This window comes from Eucalyptus grandis, chromosome 9 (genome assembly GCF_016545825.1).
Source record: "Eucalyptus grandis isolate ANBG69807.140 chromosome 9, ASM1654582v1, whole genome shotgun sequence".
NCBI classification, from domain to species: Eukaryota; Viridiplantae; Streptophyta; class Magnoliopsida; order Myrtales; family Myrtaceae; genus Eucalyptus; species Eucalyptus grandis.
The window spans coordinates 26,646,338-26,659,927 of record NC_052620.1 but is presented as its reverse complement, the minus strand read 5'-3'; the positions used below and the strand labels follow the sequence as shown (position 1 = coordinate 26,659,927).

Genomic DNA, 13,590 nt, shown 5'->3' with positions numbered 1-13,590 from the left:
ATGCTTCTCATGTAACATTCATTGGCCAGAGGTTGCTTAAAAATGTCCCCTGGGAAATCTCATGTTGCACCTCTTTGTAAAATACTAGAAGTTGTCCCAACAGCCATCATTTCCACTTAGGATGGGAGAGGTGGGATGTTTGATTATCCACCTTCTCAGAGGGCTAAGGGGAATGTGAGTGAAAAAATAGAGTTTCACACTTTAAGCACAACACATAACGCACATAGTGGCTTGTAAAATAGATATAGAATAAAACCAAAAAACTGGAAAAAAAAAAAAAAAGTAACTCTCATCAACAGGCTTTCACTTATAGAAGTTTATGTGTACATTCATTGATAAGTGTATGATGTGGATATAGCTTATGATGCTTAAAATCGGAGAGATGCTGAAATTTCATTTCATGGTAATACTAAAGGAAAAAAGAAGGGAAAAAAGAAGCAGCTTTCGAACAGGGACTCACGGTTGTCTTGTCTGAGTAGATAATGGATCTAATAAAAGCGGGACTTCACTAAAGCCCGGAGTAAGATGAGAAACGAAGGCGTTCTTGCAATTTGCCGTAACTCATCGCAGTTCAGTCAAACTCATTGCTAAAGGCTCGATCTTAAGTACCAGCCAACAAAAAGACTTTACATTCTAATTGAAAGAAGATCCTCTATTGCAAGTCAGAACTAGAATCTTCACCGATCCTGCTTATTGATTCTACAATCAGCTCTATCTCAGAGGGAGACAATGCTCTTGTTTACCCTCCCGATTGGCACAGGAGTAGAACGAATCACTCCTTGCAGCATCATCAGTACTACTGAAAGACAGATTGCCCACCCGCTCCCCAAAGTCCAACTTGTGTTAAAGAGGCATTCCAAGTTGGGTCTAAAACAGAGAAATGTTTGCCGACAATAACACAAGTTACAATTTTCAAATAAAGAGAAGGCTCAAATTATAAACACATCTCATCCAAGAGATTCCTGGGGAACTACTTGATGGTGATGTAACGATTCGTTCCATGCTTGGCCCAGTAGTCCTTTAGATCTAAGGGTATTGACAGATCGTGTCCTTCAGCTGCCAACCGACTGAGCAGTTTTGTAAATACACTCCCGCTCATCTTGCGACCACTCACCCTGGCATGACGCTTGTGCGGAATCTGCGGTAGTGGATACATCGAAAGGGTGGTAGTGCAGCAGGACGACTGCCAGCCGCCATTTCCCCATTTATAGCAATGCCGAGGAATGCCCGTACAAGAGCAAACCGGAACTGGCATGGTGGAACCATTAAAAACAACTAGGTTCAAACAGACATCGGCACTATCCCACTTGGACCTCACCTTCTTTGCATGTGATAGTACTTGCACGTTCAAGTCCTCGCCTACTCTCTTCCCCTTCCTTTGTGTACTGGAGCCCTTCGATGCAATTCCCTTACCCTCTTTTGAGCGCTTTCCTTGGCGTGGTTTTATGGCATCAGCAGTAATGGATGATATGGGGAAAGCATCTGTTATACGTACATCTGCGTTAAGAGCTTCAGCAATGTCAGCCGGAGAGTATGGTGGGTGGTGGACGCGCTTCAAACCGTGTTGATTTCCCCCAACCATCGTAAAATTGATAGCATTTTCCCAATATTGAAGTGCTGCTCTTGCATTGTCCCTCTCCATTAGGGCCTTATCACGCTCAACCAGTGCCTCCTCACGCTGCCTGAAGGCCTCATCTCGTGCGCCAATCGCTGCCTTTGTTTGAGCTTCTGCATCTTTGCGTTCTTGAATAGCCTGCTCCTTCTCTCTAAGGATGTTCATTATCTTCTGATTCATAGCTAAAGCATTCTTTTCCTTCATTTGATGCTGGGGGGCCATATTCCACTGCACATTGCATAGACATACTTTAGGCAAGGATCATTATACAAATTGAAATTCATGAAAGAGCAACTTTTCCGTTGCCTAATAAGATATCACCGCATGTAATTACCAAAGTGTGCATCAACTTGTAAGGATATTCCACCTTGTGTCTATGATTTCCATGTTGCCCACCGTCATCCATATTAGCTTCAGATTACTTGCAACTAAGGCATAAGCCCAAGGTAAATATCAGAATGCTGCCGGGATAACTTATTTCTTCGAAAAGGAACTTCCAGAAATCCCTGTTCACAGAAAACAGAAACAAAAGCCTTAACTTCAAAATAGAGATGAGGGGAAGGGAAAATAGAGAAAATTGCTCATAGAGAATTCTTTTTCAATAGAGCATGAAAATAACACTTCAATCTTGCTAAAGCTATAACAACTCAAACCTATTAAACTGGTAAAGCAGGAGCTCCTTTTTTCCCCCCATTTTGTCCTTTTTTCTTTTTTTTAATCATTTCAAACAGCAAAAAGTTTCTGCCCCCAGCAGGGGAGCCGCCACCACCAGGCAGGCATAATTCCGAACCAACTCCAAGACAAGAGAAGGAAGGATAACATAAATTTCAGCATCATTCATTGAAAGATAATACAGACGGCAGTGTCAAGAATTCAACTGCTAATCAGAAGGAAAAGGCAAACACTGCAGGTACATAAGAGCTACTAAGGTTTCTTACAAGAGGATGGTAGAGTACCAATTAGCAAGAGAGAAACTCCATTCAATGCCTGTATCCAAACAGTGATTTTCCACACTTACAACCAAACAAGAAAAATCTCCCAGAAGACAAAAAAGGAAAAAGAGAAGAAACATTCAATTGAGAAGCAGACTTTACTTGCATGGACAATGAAAGCAAAAATAAATGGATGACCATTTACAATGAATTTCAAGACAATGCCAGATGCCAAGTGGGATGTGTTAAGGATATAACCAGAAGAAGAGCATTCAAGTAGCATTCCGTGAAGGAAGAGACACAATTTGTTACAGACTGTGTACTCATAATTTGTGGTTGACATCACATTAAGTGCCACGACATGATTAGCAGAGAGCCGCATATTCACACTAACACTAGTCAAACCATATAGTAACTTCCCAACACCAAGAACGAGCAAGTGCCTTCCATGTCTACTCTACGCTTGTAACCGTTGAGGACAAAGTCAAACAATTTTCCTTATTACTTTTTCACCGTGTCTATAGCAAAACCCTACCATACGTTATATCATACCAACTATAAAGAAAGTACATTTTCCTGTTTTGAAGATACTTGATAAGGCATTCAAACCATAAGGCTGAACTTGGAGATAGCGACAAGCCTAGGCATTTGAACCATAGAGTTGAACTTTCCTAGTAAGGAATGATTTGACCTCCAAATACCATCCTTGTGCCTGTGATGTTAAAGGCCCCATTAAATTACAAGACGCATCCATTGTAAGCATGAGATATTTTGTGAGTATCAACATTCACACTTTAAAATGCTCTTCATTATCATGAGTCAAACAATACCATCAATTTAGTCTGCGAAATGCAAACATGCATTCGCATCACATCACTGACGACCAATGAGTTGCTCAGTGCTGAGAGCAACTCCTGGAAACTCCGTAAAATCAACACATACTCCACTATCCTACATTCCCCTCATTAACATCCCTGCAACTTTATAACTTGCAACATGAAAGTTCAGAAACATGACGGTCAACAATCATAAAAAAGCAGCCAATTGAGATCTTCCATTGTAAATAGCAATCCTTACGGACACTACACTGCGCAAGTGACCTCTGGGACGAGGCCCATGGCTCGCGCCTCTGTCCTCTGCAAACTGCATGCAAACACTCGATTCAATCATCAACAACGAAAATCATCCAGTCAACAGTTCCGAATGATCCCTCTACAAATTTATCCCCAGACCAAAAAAAAAAAAAGAGGCTCCAGCTCCAAGCCGAGCAACCGGCCAACCACATTCCTAGACAAGTCACCTATACTACCACGCAATTCCACCATGAACACAGCCATTCCCTAAACACCGTCCACATCATTCCCGCGAAGCTTCCGACACGACTGGACATATACACATACCGAGAGAGACAAATCAATCCGCTCTACACACGACTGAACCCTACTAAATCCGCGATGGTTCCCGATAAAGATCGAAGTCGCGAAGCTAAGAGCGGGAACTCGAGAGGCAATCAAAACACGAGCGAGCCGAGAGTCGAAACCAGAGAGCAGAGATCACGGTCGATCACGTAAAAAAAAAAAAGAAAAAAGAAAAAACATACACACACACACTGACGACATCAAGCCCGAAGCTAGCGAAGAGGAACCGACTGAGATCAGACGAGGTTAATGTCTTACGGCGAGATTAGCTCCGGCGATGACAGCGTCGCCGATCAAAAACCGCGCTTCGTCGCGGATGAATTCGCTCCGGAAGGACGCGGAAACAGAGAGGTCGGAGCTAGAGAGAGAGAGAGAGAGAGAGAGACGGAGAGAGGACGGGAAGAGAGAGAGATAGAGAGAGATAGAGAGAGATGGCAGAAAATTTGGGGAGTGCCCGTACATCTGAGATCCTCTACCTTCCTACGGCGTCGTTTGTATTCTCTCTCCTCCCCCTCCCCAAAAAAAAATTATTTCATGAATTCAGGGTGCTCTGTGAAAAAAACTAGCGTCTATTCCGCGACCCAATTTGGGGTTTTAATCATAATTTTTGTTATATTCATTTAATTTAATATAAACTAATAAAAACAAATTTATCATAAATGTACTAGATTACGATTTTTGTGATAAAAAATATTAGTTTACAGTGAATTTGTCACCGTATAAGTTTATAATTTTTTATAATAAAAAAATTAATTTTGAGTTGATTTATTACATATGTATTAATTTAAATTTTTCCTGATATTAATCAATAAGACTACTTTTCTATAAGCAAAAAATTGCATGCTTAATAGAGTTGCAAAGGCTTGTGAGCTTATAGATGAAGAACAACAGCCGTGTTGGGTTTTTGATTTTTAAGGATAGCAATGTCTTAGGCCCTATTTGGTTCAAAGATCGATTCCAACTTTCGGCCTCCAAAGTTCTATGAAAAAAAAAATTAGGTGTTTGGTTCAGCATTTGGATGTGTCCTTGGCCAAATGCTAGTCTTTGAAATACTGAAAGTGTAGCATTCTAGAATTTATTGTCAATCTTTAGAGGTGCTCTAATTTATGTTTTGCATTGAGATTTTGGTTAAGCTTTTGGTGGGTAATTATTTGATAGGAAAATTCTATTTTTGGCCATGTGAATTATAAGTTGGAATTTATTAAATTAGGTCACAAATTTTTGTGAATTATAAATTTCAATTAGGAGTTTATATAATTAAGGATTAGGTGGATTAAGATGAGGATGGGTTGGACATTTAAAGGCCCAAACCAGCCCATAGCCTCACCCCATTCTTGGCCGGCCCATGAAGCCCAAGGAGGAGAGCTGCCGTCGGCCCATGGCTGGCCCAAGCCCATGAGGGGCTGTCAACGTGCAAAGGAGGGGGGGATCCGGTTGCATGCCTCCCCCATTTGTCCCAAGAAGATTGCCAAGTGTCCTCCATGTATGATCTAATGATGGCTAATGATGGAGGGGAAGAAATTAGGGGAAGATGATGCCGGTTTAAGTGAGAGAGAGGGAGAGAGAGAGGGAGTTTGTCCGAGAAAGAGAGAGAGGAGAGAAAGAGAAGGAAGAAAGGAAGAAAAGGGAGAAAGGAAGAGAGGAAGGAGGAGGACCGCTCGTCGACCGTCAGCTGTGCGTCCGTCATTCGTCGCAGTGTCCTTTCGCCGTTGTGCTCGCTGCTTGCTCGGTTTAGAGGCAAGTGGGATCCTTGATCTACTCTTGCATGTTGTGCCTAGTGTATGTGATTGTATGGTGACAAATTTCGGATGTTTAGGATGTGAACAATTGGAGTTTTAAGAGTGGTATTCTAGACTAGTAAACTGTTCTTGAGAAAACAGCTCGACCTTGGATGTTCTAGTGGCTTGCATGTGATGTTCGAGTTGGATTTTAGCTTTGACTTCTAGATGAAAGTTGTTAAGGACTTCTTGGAGTATATCATACTCAAATTTGGGACAAAAAAAACAAGTATAAGTGGGTGAAATCCTTGTTCTTTGGAGAGACTAGATCTGGAGATTTCGGTAACTACCTTTGATGAATGCATGGACTGTAAGGCTATCTTTTCGTTGAAATTTCATTCGATTTCTTAACAAAAGATGTAAATGACATCCTGAGATTTAAAATATAAAAAATTTAGAGAAAACCAACAAGAATAGGTAGGTGAAATCGTGGTTTTTCGAAGGTAGTTAGATCTGGAAATTTCGGTACTAGGAACAGAAGTTTTAACCGCCTATATTTAATTACCTAGGACGAATCTGACTTTGATACCTTCATGAAAAATCTACCTTAGGGTCTTGAATATCTCATAGTCGAATTTCATAATTTTGTAAGGTCATTCGGGTATTTAATCGGAAATGTTTCTAAAACCGTGCAATCTGATGTGTTCGGACTTGGTCAGTTGCAATGCGTGGATCATATCTTTTTGTATGAGGTTCTTTTGGTAATGTGTTCTTCATGAAATATCTCTCTTATGTATTTCCTACAACATATTCAAATTTCTTAATTTTTGAAGTTCATTTGCTTATTTAACCAAAAATGTTTCAAAAACTGTGTAAGTTGAATTGTTAGAATAGTAGTGCTGTGATGCATGGTCTATACCGAATTGTATGAGGGTCTTTTGGTGTAGTGTTCTTCATGAAATATCTTCCTTTATGTCTTGAATATTACATGTTTGAATTTCATAATTTTTTAAAGTCATTTGGGTATTTAATTAAAATATTTCCTAAAACTGTGCAAGCTGGATTGTGCAATTTCAAAAGCTGTAATGCATGGACTATTCTGTTTGTATGAGCCCTATAAATTGTATTGTTTTAAGTGATTGAATCTTGCTGCACATGTGATGATATTTGGCATTACATATAAAATCAAAAGCTGAAATTGACCTTGTTGCCATCACATCATGTGCCATGTTGATATTGAGACATAAATTGCGAATATGAGATATGATAAATGAGGATATCGTCGGAGGGATGAGCCGACGATGCCCCGGGAGTGTCAGGATGCCCAGAAAGGGGAGTGCTGGATGCCTAGGATGTGGGGGTGCCGGATGTCCTCGGGAGTTTCGAGATGCTCGGGATGTGGGGGTGCCGGAAGCCTCGAAGGTGTGTGCCGAGGGGATACCTCGTGATGCCAGTTGGGATGCGAGATGCCCGGAATGTGGGGGTGCCGGATGCCTGGTGGTTTGTGCCGAAGGTTCCTCGCGATGCTAGGTGGGGTGCGAGCGATAAAATGTGGGATGCAATCACCGGTTCCGGAAAGAAAAATGTGGCAACCTTAGGTGTTTAGGTGTGCCACAGAAAGCCCAAAGCAGGTGGGGATCTACTTTGGGCTTTCGGTATTTTGAAAATGCAAGTCCACCTCTACTATTCATCTGTTGACTTATTTTTTTAGGTGATCATCTTCCCCACACCCCAACCAACGTTGATCGGTGACGGAGTTTCATCGGATTTTATTTTTATATTTAAAAATAATAATAATAACTCTTTGCAAATGTTAGGTTCGCCTTTTTTTGTCATTTTTATCTTTTGACAATCAATAGCCCAACTTTTTATCAATACACTATAATGATCATAAATTAACGATGATGATTAATACTACAATAATTAAAAAAATTCAAAGTTGAAAATAAACCTAAAAAACCCTAGCCCAAAAGTTGAGCTTTGCATCTAATCTATAATAAAATTCTTTTAATATAATTTTTAAATAAATTTACTAATATATATCTTTTATATTACTTTCAACATGAAAATATAAAATGTTATATAGTCATTTTTTTTTTGCAATTTTAAAAATACTAAAAAAAAAAAAAATTAAATAAATTTATTAATATATATCTTTTATATTACTCTTAACATGAAAATATTAAATGTTATATAGTCATTTTTTTTTTTGCAATTTTAAAAATACTAAAACTAAAAACTTAATTTGGTTACTATACTAAAGATCTTTTCAAATATATATTTACCAAACAGTCTTGCATTTTGGAAAACCCATTTACCTTAAAGGTATTTGCATTCTCCCAATGTCATTTCTCCGAAGACGAACCAAACGAACCCTTGGACAAAAGTGCCCCTATTTTGGTTGCTGGAAAAATTACTTATTATTGACTATCAAGTTCAGGCTCTTATTTGAAATTGATTTAAACATTTCGTGCTTTTATTTAAAACAAAATCTACTCTAAGCTCTCTTTTGAGAAAATTGATTTAATTCATATCCTTATTTATTTATATAGGATAGGGCATTTAAAATAACAGGATGAGGTTCACCTTTGCCAATCGTAGGCTTTTTAAAGCTTTGAAAAGAGTCGTGTAAAGATTTAAAGCTGATACAGACTCGAAAAAGGAAACCCTATTAGCATGAATTCCTTTTCAACCGTCCAGCCAGAATCCAAAAACTAAGGCCATTTCCTGAAAGAAAGATATCGTTCCTTTTACATTCAACGCTACAGCTCCAATCAACTTCCACTTCCGCCGGTCGCCGCCCTTTGCCTATCGCCTCTCGCATTACCGCCGACTACTCGGGGCTAGCCGCGTCGCCTTGACAACACCAGACATACACCGCTCTTCATGTATATTGCATGGTTACCAAGTTTTATATCTGTTCTGGTCAAGTAGGTGTTCACACTTCTTGAGGCTGTAAACCAAGAGCTGCTACTTAACGAGACTTTTAAAGGCTCTATTTGGTAACCATCCCAATAGTAACTTATTATGATTTTTTTTGTTCTCGGAAGCACTTTGGGAACAAAATCTAAAATTTTTGTTCCCGAGAATAAAAAAAATTTATTCTTGTTTTAGGAACAAATCTAAGAATCAAGTCTTGTTCCTTTTTCCTCTTCTTCTTCATCTACCGCCATCTCGCAATTGCCGTCTGCCGGTTCGGCGAGCTCATCGGAGGCAAGCCCAGCCACCAGCGAAGCTTGCCTAGCCTCGCTAGTGGCCAAGCCTCAACGAGGCTGGGCGAGCCTCGCGATCTGGCAAGGCCGACCTCGCCGGTGGCTAGGCGGGCCTTGCCTTGCCCAGCCCTGGCGAGGCTCGCCCAGCCTCGTCGATGGCTAGGCGAGGCTTGCCCAGCACCGGCGAGGTTGGGCGAGCCTTGGAGGTGGCTAGGCAAGCCTCACCCGGCCCGGTGAGGTTGGCACGGCCACCGCCGAGGCTTGGCCGTCGAGGGTTGGCGACGCTCCGGTGAGGTCAGAGGATCGATGATCGGCAAAGAAGAATAGAAGAAAAAAGGAAAAAAAATTAAAAATTATTTAAAAATTAAAAGAAATTGATTTGAAACGAATCAATGAGGATGATACCAAATACAATTCTATTCCAAAATAAGAAATTTTGAAAAGTTACAAAATGACTTAAAATGCTTAAAAATTGTTCCAAAGAACAAAATAAAAAAGAATAATTTATGATAAGAATCCGTTTTTGAGAACATAATCGTTACCAAACGCGTCCTAAGCTTTCGGATTCTACATGGATTTTGTTTTAATAACCACTCCTGAACTGGACCATCGCATCATATTTTTTGTTGTCGTGCCGCTTATACATTGCTCCACGCATAATGCAGTCAAGCAGTTGGGCAGTTTCTCCAACTGCACAATGCAACTAGCAACACCAATCCGAGTAATCTCACCTCGAATTTCTCCGCATGTCTTTTATGGTCAATGCAGATTATAGCTAAAACAGAAGCAGAGTGCCCATACTTCCATTGTCCCAGAAATGTAGCAAAAGAAGTCCACAAAAATAATCATGGAGGTGTAGTCGCAATACTTTGCGTCGAAACATCAAACCAAACAGTTTTTCCAGGTAAGTGATCCAACATGTTTCAATATCGACAGTCAATAAGAGACCCGGTGCACAGGTGTTTCAACAAGCTTCATGTATGCATTGCACCTCCCGTGGTATTATTCTCCCTATGAAGCAGCAGCATCCGTCCCAAGCAAATCATGCTTCTGGACGTACTCAAGCAAATAGGTTTATGCCCCAAAACTTCGCAGGTTGATTAGTCCGTTGTCCCTGGTCGATACTCTTGATCAGGGCCATGTCCTCGTCTGCCAGACTGAAATCAAAGACCTGAAAGTTCTCTTCCAACCTCTTAACCTTTGAGCTCTTTGGAATGACAACGGTATTGCGCTGGATACCCCACCTCAGAACTACCTGTGCCACCGTCCTCTTGTACTTCTCAGCCAGACCCTTGAATCGATAGAGAAGAGAGGGGAATTGAGAAATATAGCAAGGCAGCAGAAACAAAAAAGAAGAAAGAAAAGATCACCATGAATGATATAGAGGAGCATTACCTTGAGAACTGGATCTTCCAGGCATGAAACGGAACCAAACCATTCTGTATTTGCAACTGCGCCCCCAAGGGGAGTGTGTGCAGTCACACAGATACCATGTTTCTGACAGAACTTAACAAGGGAATCACGTTGGAAATATGGATGGGTTTCAATCTGATTAACAGCAGGCTTCACTTTGGAGTAGGCCAGGCAATCTCTGGTTAGGAAGATGTCGTAGTTGCTGCACACAAATTCCATACAACAGTCAGAGCAATCAGAAGGTCTGTAAAATGGGCAAGGCATTCAAAATATCTATTTCGAGAAAAGGATTGTAACACATTCCCAGCCTCTGTCGGTACTTATTACTTCTCATAGATACTACTACTACTTAAGAATTAAGAATCTCAATTTCCAGGGAGGATGAACATAATTGGAAACCTAGATTTCTGAGGCAATAAGACTGCTCCCTGCTCCCGTGGGCATCACATACAGCATCATTTGAAGAGTCTTATTATTGTCACATCTTCCCAGAGAAAAAAATAGAAAAAAAAGTGCAACCCTTTCACCAAAGATACTCCTTCCATAAAAGATATATCAATTGCTATGGAAACGTTATGCTCCCAACATCTGGTCCAAAAATGACAAAATCCAAAGGGTACGCATCACCGAAAATGCTCTTGAAAGTAGTAAACTCTTGCTGTGGACTTCAAACTATGAAGGAACACTATCTCTGTCAGATACTTCGTTTAACTAACGCCAGAAGTCACCTCTCAAGTACCTTAGAGAAGTAAAGAAAATTTCCCATTGACTATAGGAAGTCCTTGAATTACAATCTCCTTTACTGTCACATTGGAGCTTCCCCTTCCAAGTAAAAATGCTAAATATTTCATGAGAGGTGCCTTAGAAAATGTTAAACCATCCAAAAAGTTCTCAAACCTGATCCCGATGCTTCGAACTAAACCCATTGAGACGAGTTCTTCCATGGCACGCCATGTAGTTTCCAAAGTTATAGTTGTGTCAATTTCCAGCACCCCCTCGTCGTCCAGAGCACTAGCAGTTGTGCCAACTCCTGCATGTATACACGTTACAACAAGATCTTTAGCATTCAAAACAAAATGTCTCTGATAGAGTCTTAGACTCTAATAAAGGGTAAAGGTACTAACATGAGCAGAGTACAGATAAAGTGCTAATGCTTTGTGAACAAATGGCGAGTGGAGAATATAGAAGATGATCTTTGGCAATCAAATTCACATCTAAATTTCCAGCAGTTGACTTTTCCACCATTCTTAACAAGAGCAGTGCATCATGAGCATAAAGAAAGTATCACACCTATATCAAAAGACTCAGCCCAGTGTGCACACTTAGTTAATATCAACTTGTGGGGATACTCGATTTTATTCTCATTACCAATTTACCACCTTTTGACTTTCAGCGGAAAAACACCATTTAACCAAGATGTAATGCTCAGCAGCTCATTGAGTAGCTCATAAAGTTTGGAATTCGATCACAGTTTGCAAGTAGAATCGGATGCTAATGGTAGGGGAATCACCGGTGTGTTTAGTTGCTACAGGGAAGTGAATAAGGTAGAGATCCAAATAATCAAGCTGCAACTTCTTCAGGCTGTCCTTACAGGCCTCTATGACATGTCCGTGATCAGAATTCCAAAGCTGCACAGGGGAGGAACATGGGCAAAATTAGACAGTTCATACTTAGTTACTGTGGCATAGATTCAAAGTTGCAGGAGGATCACTAAACCCGCCTTGGTGGTGATGAAAAGTTCCTCCCTCTTGACAAGCCCCGTCCGCACTGCTTCAGCAAGCGCCTCGCCAACTTCCGCTTCATTCTGGTAATCGGCTGCACCGACACGAACTGGTTAAATACTATAAAATAACGATCTCAGAGGACGTAGCTCGCAATGCATCACATGAAAAAAATGTACCGAGCGTTATTATAATACGGGTGGCTTACTATGAACAAATCACGCAAATGAACGATAATGGTTTCGAAATTCAACACAGTCGATTAAAAAAAAAAAAAAAACTCTCCTCGCACACGCAGCGAATGCCACGGCATGCGAGACTACATAAGCACGGGCAGAGTATCATCATCCTCGCGACTCATCCGACGCAAGCATTTAGGACCACGACAAGCCCGAGTAATTTCTTGTTCCGAATCATTCTCAAATTCAATCGATAGACAACTCCGCTAATCCCCCTAGCTGCTCAGTATCTTCTCAGCGGACTCGCCCGAACGGTTAAAAAAAAAAAAAAAAAAAACAACACGAAATGCGCCGAAACCATTCCTCTCGAACCGCCGACGATGGTCCAGAACGCCGACCAGCACCGGACAATGAACTAAAAACCAAAAAGACACGGCCGCACTGAATCGACCAAACCCTAGAAAAGACGAGGATCCGGAGATGGCTAAAAGAAGAGTCGGCTGCGGGGGTACCGGCGCAATCGAAGTGGCGGTAGCCGATCTTGATGGAGCCCAGGATGAGGTCCCGTATCTCATCCTTCTCCATACGCCACACGCCGAGACCGATCGCCGGCATTTTGAATCCGCTGTTGAGGGTGATCGACATCTTCGGAAGCGATCGTGCTCCTTCTGGTCTGCGGAATCAGCTTGGAGGAGTGAAGGAGTGAAGAAGATGCTCTGCTACTGCTAGCTCCTCGGGAGTCGCCGAAAGTGACCTGTAAATTGGCTCCTTGGGTTTCGCTTCCTTCTCATTATCGTCAGAAAACTATTTTTTTTTTTGTGGAAGAAAATCTCAAAATAAAGGAAAATACATAATGCTTTTAATATAAATGGGATATTCAGACAAAAAAAAATGGGGTCCACCAGTTTAAATTGCAATGGAATAATTGAGGGAAACTTTGGCCCTGCATGTTTTCACTTCTGAAATTTGTTCCTAGAACAGACCTTTTTTTTTTTTTTTTTTTTTGAGAACAAATAAAGAACATAAACGCGTTTGGTTACGTTTCTGTTCTTTTTTTGTTTTTTTGTTCCCGAAACACAAAAAGAATAGAAATGAGAAACAAAAAAAAGTTGTTTCTTGTTCCATAAATGATTTTGAAGAAACGCTTCTTCTTCTCTCTCTTATCTTTTCTTCTTCTTTTTTTCTTTTTTTTTTTTGGCCGGTCGCTTGCCTCGGCCATGGCCGGCGATCGGCCGTCGAGGGCTGGCGACGCCATCGAGGGTCGGCGACCTCGCCGAGCGTCGCCGGCCCCGGCGAGGCCAAGTCTTGCCCAACAACGGTGAGGCTCGGCCTCACCGGGGGGGTGAGCTCTCGTGGTCGGGCGAGGCGAAGGCTACCGAAAG

At 41.2% G+C, this 13,590-nt stretch overlaps 2 protein-coding genes across 5 annotated transcripts; both read right to left on the bottom strand.

Moving 5' to 3' along the window:
* Positions 1–526: 526 nt before the first annotated feature.
* Positions 527–4,382, bottom strand: LOC104418887 (protein BASIC PENTACYSTEINE4). Of its 4 annotated transcripts, none has more exons than XM_039302136.1 (4): positions 4,224–4,381; positions 3,625–3,690; positions 1,950–2,121; positions 527–1,843 (listed from the first exon to the last, which is right to left on the bottom strand). In XM_039302136.1, the coding sequence occupies exons 3-4, from the start codon at positions 2,019–2,021 to the stop codon at positions 971–973; spliced, it is 945 nt and encodes a 314-aa protein (XP_039158070.1). In that variant the 5' UTR covers positions 2,022–2,121; positions 3,625–3,690; positions 4,224–4,381; the 3' UTR covers positions 527–970. The 4 variants fall into 4 exon arrangements, with proteins under 4 accessions (XP_039158070.1, XP_039158069.1, XP_010028660.1 ...); XM_039302135.1 differs by lacking the exon at positions 3,625–3,690 and adding an exon at positions 3,118–3,259; XM_010030358.3 differs by lacking the exon at positions 3,625–3,690 and having other exon boundaries at positions 1,983–2,121; positions 4,224–4,382.
* Positions 4,383–9,664: 5,282 nt separating this feature from the next.
* Positions 9,665–12,986, bottom strand: LOC104418885 (NADP-dependent D-sorbitol-6-phosphate dehydrogenase). The gene is made up of 6 exons (XM_010030354.3): positions 12,721–12,986; positions 12,029–12,123; positions 11,819–11,936; positions 11,206–11,338; positions 10,291–10,510; positions 9,665–10,186 (listed from the first exon to the last, which is right to left on the bottom strand). Exons 1-6 carry the CDS (start codon positions 12,851–12,853, stop codon positions 9,956–9,958), a joined length of 930 nt encoding a protein of 309 aa, XP_010028656.1. The 5' UTR covers positions 12,854–12,986; the 3' UTR covers positions 9,665–9,955.
* Positions 12,987–13,590: the final 604 nt, after the last annotated feature.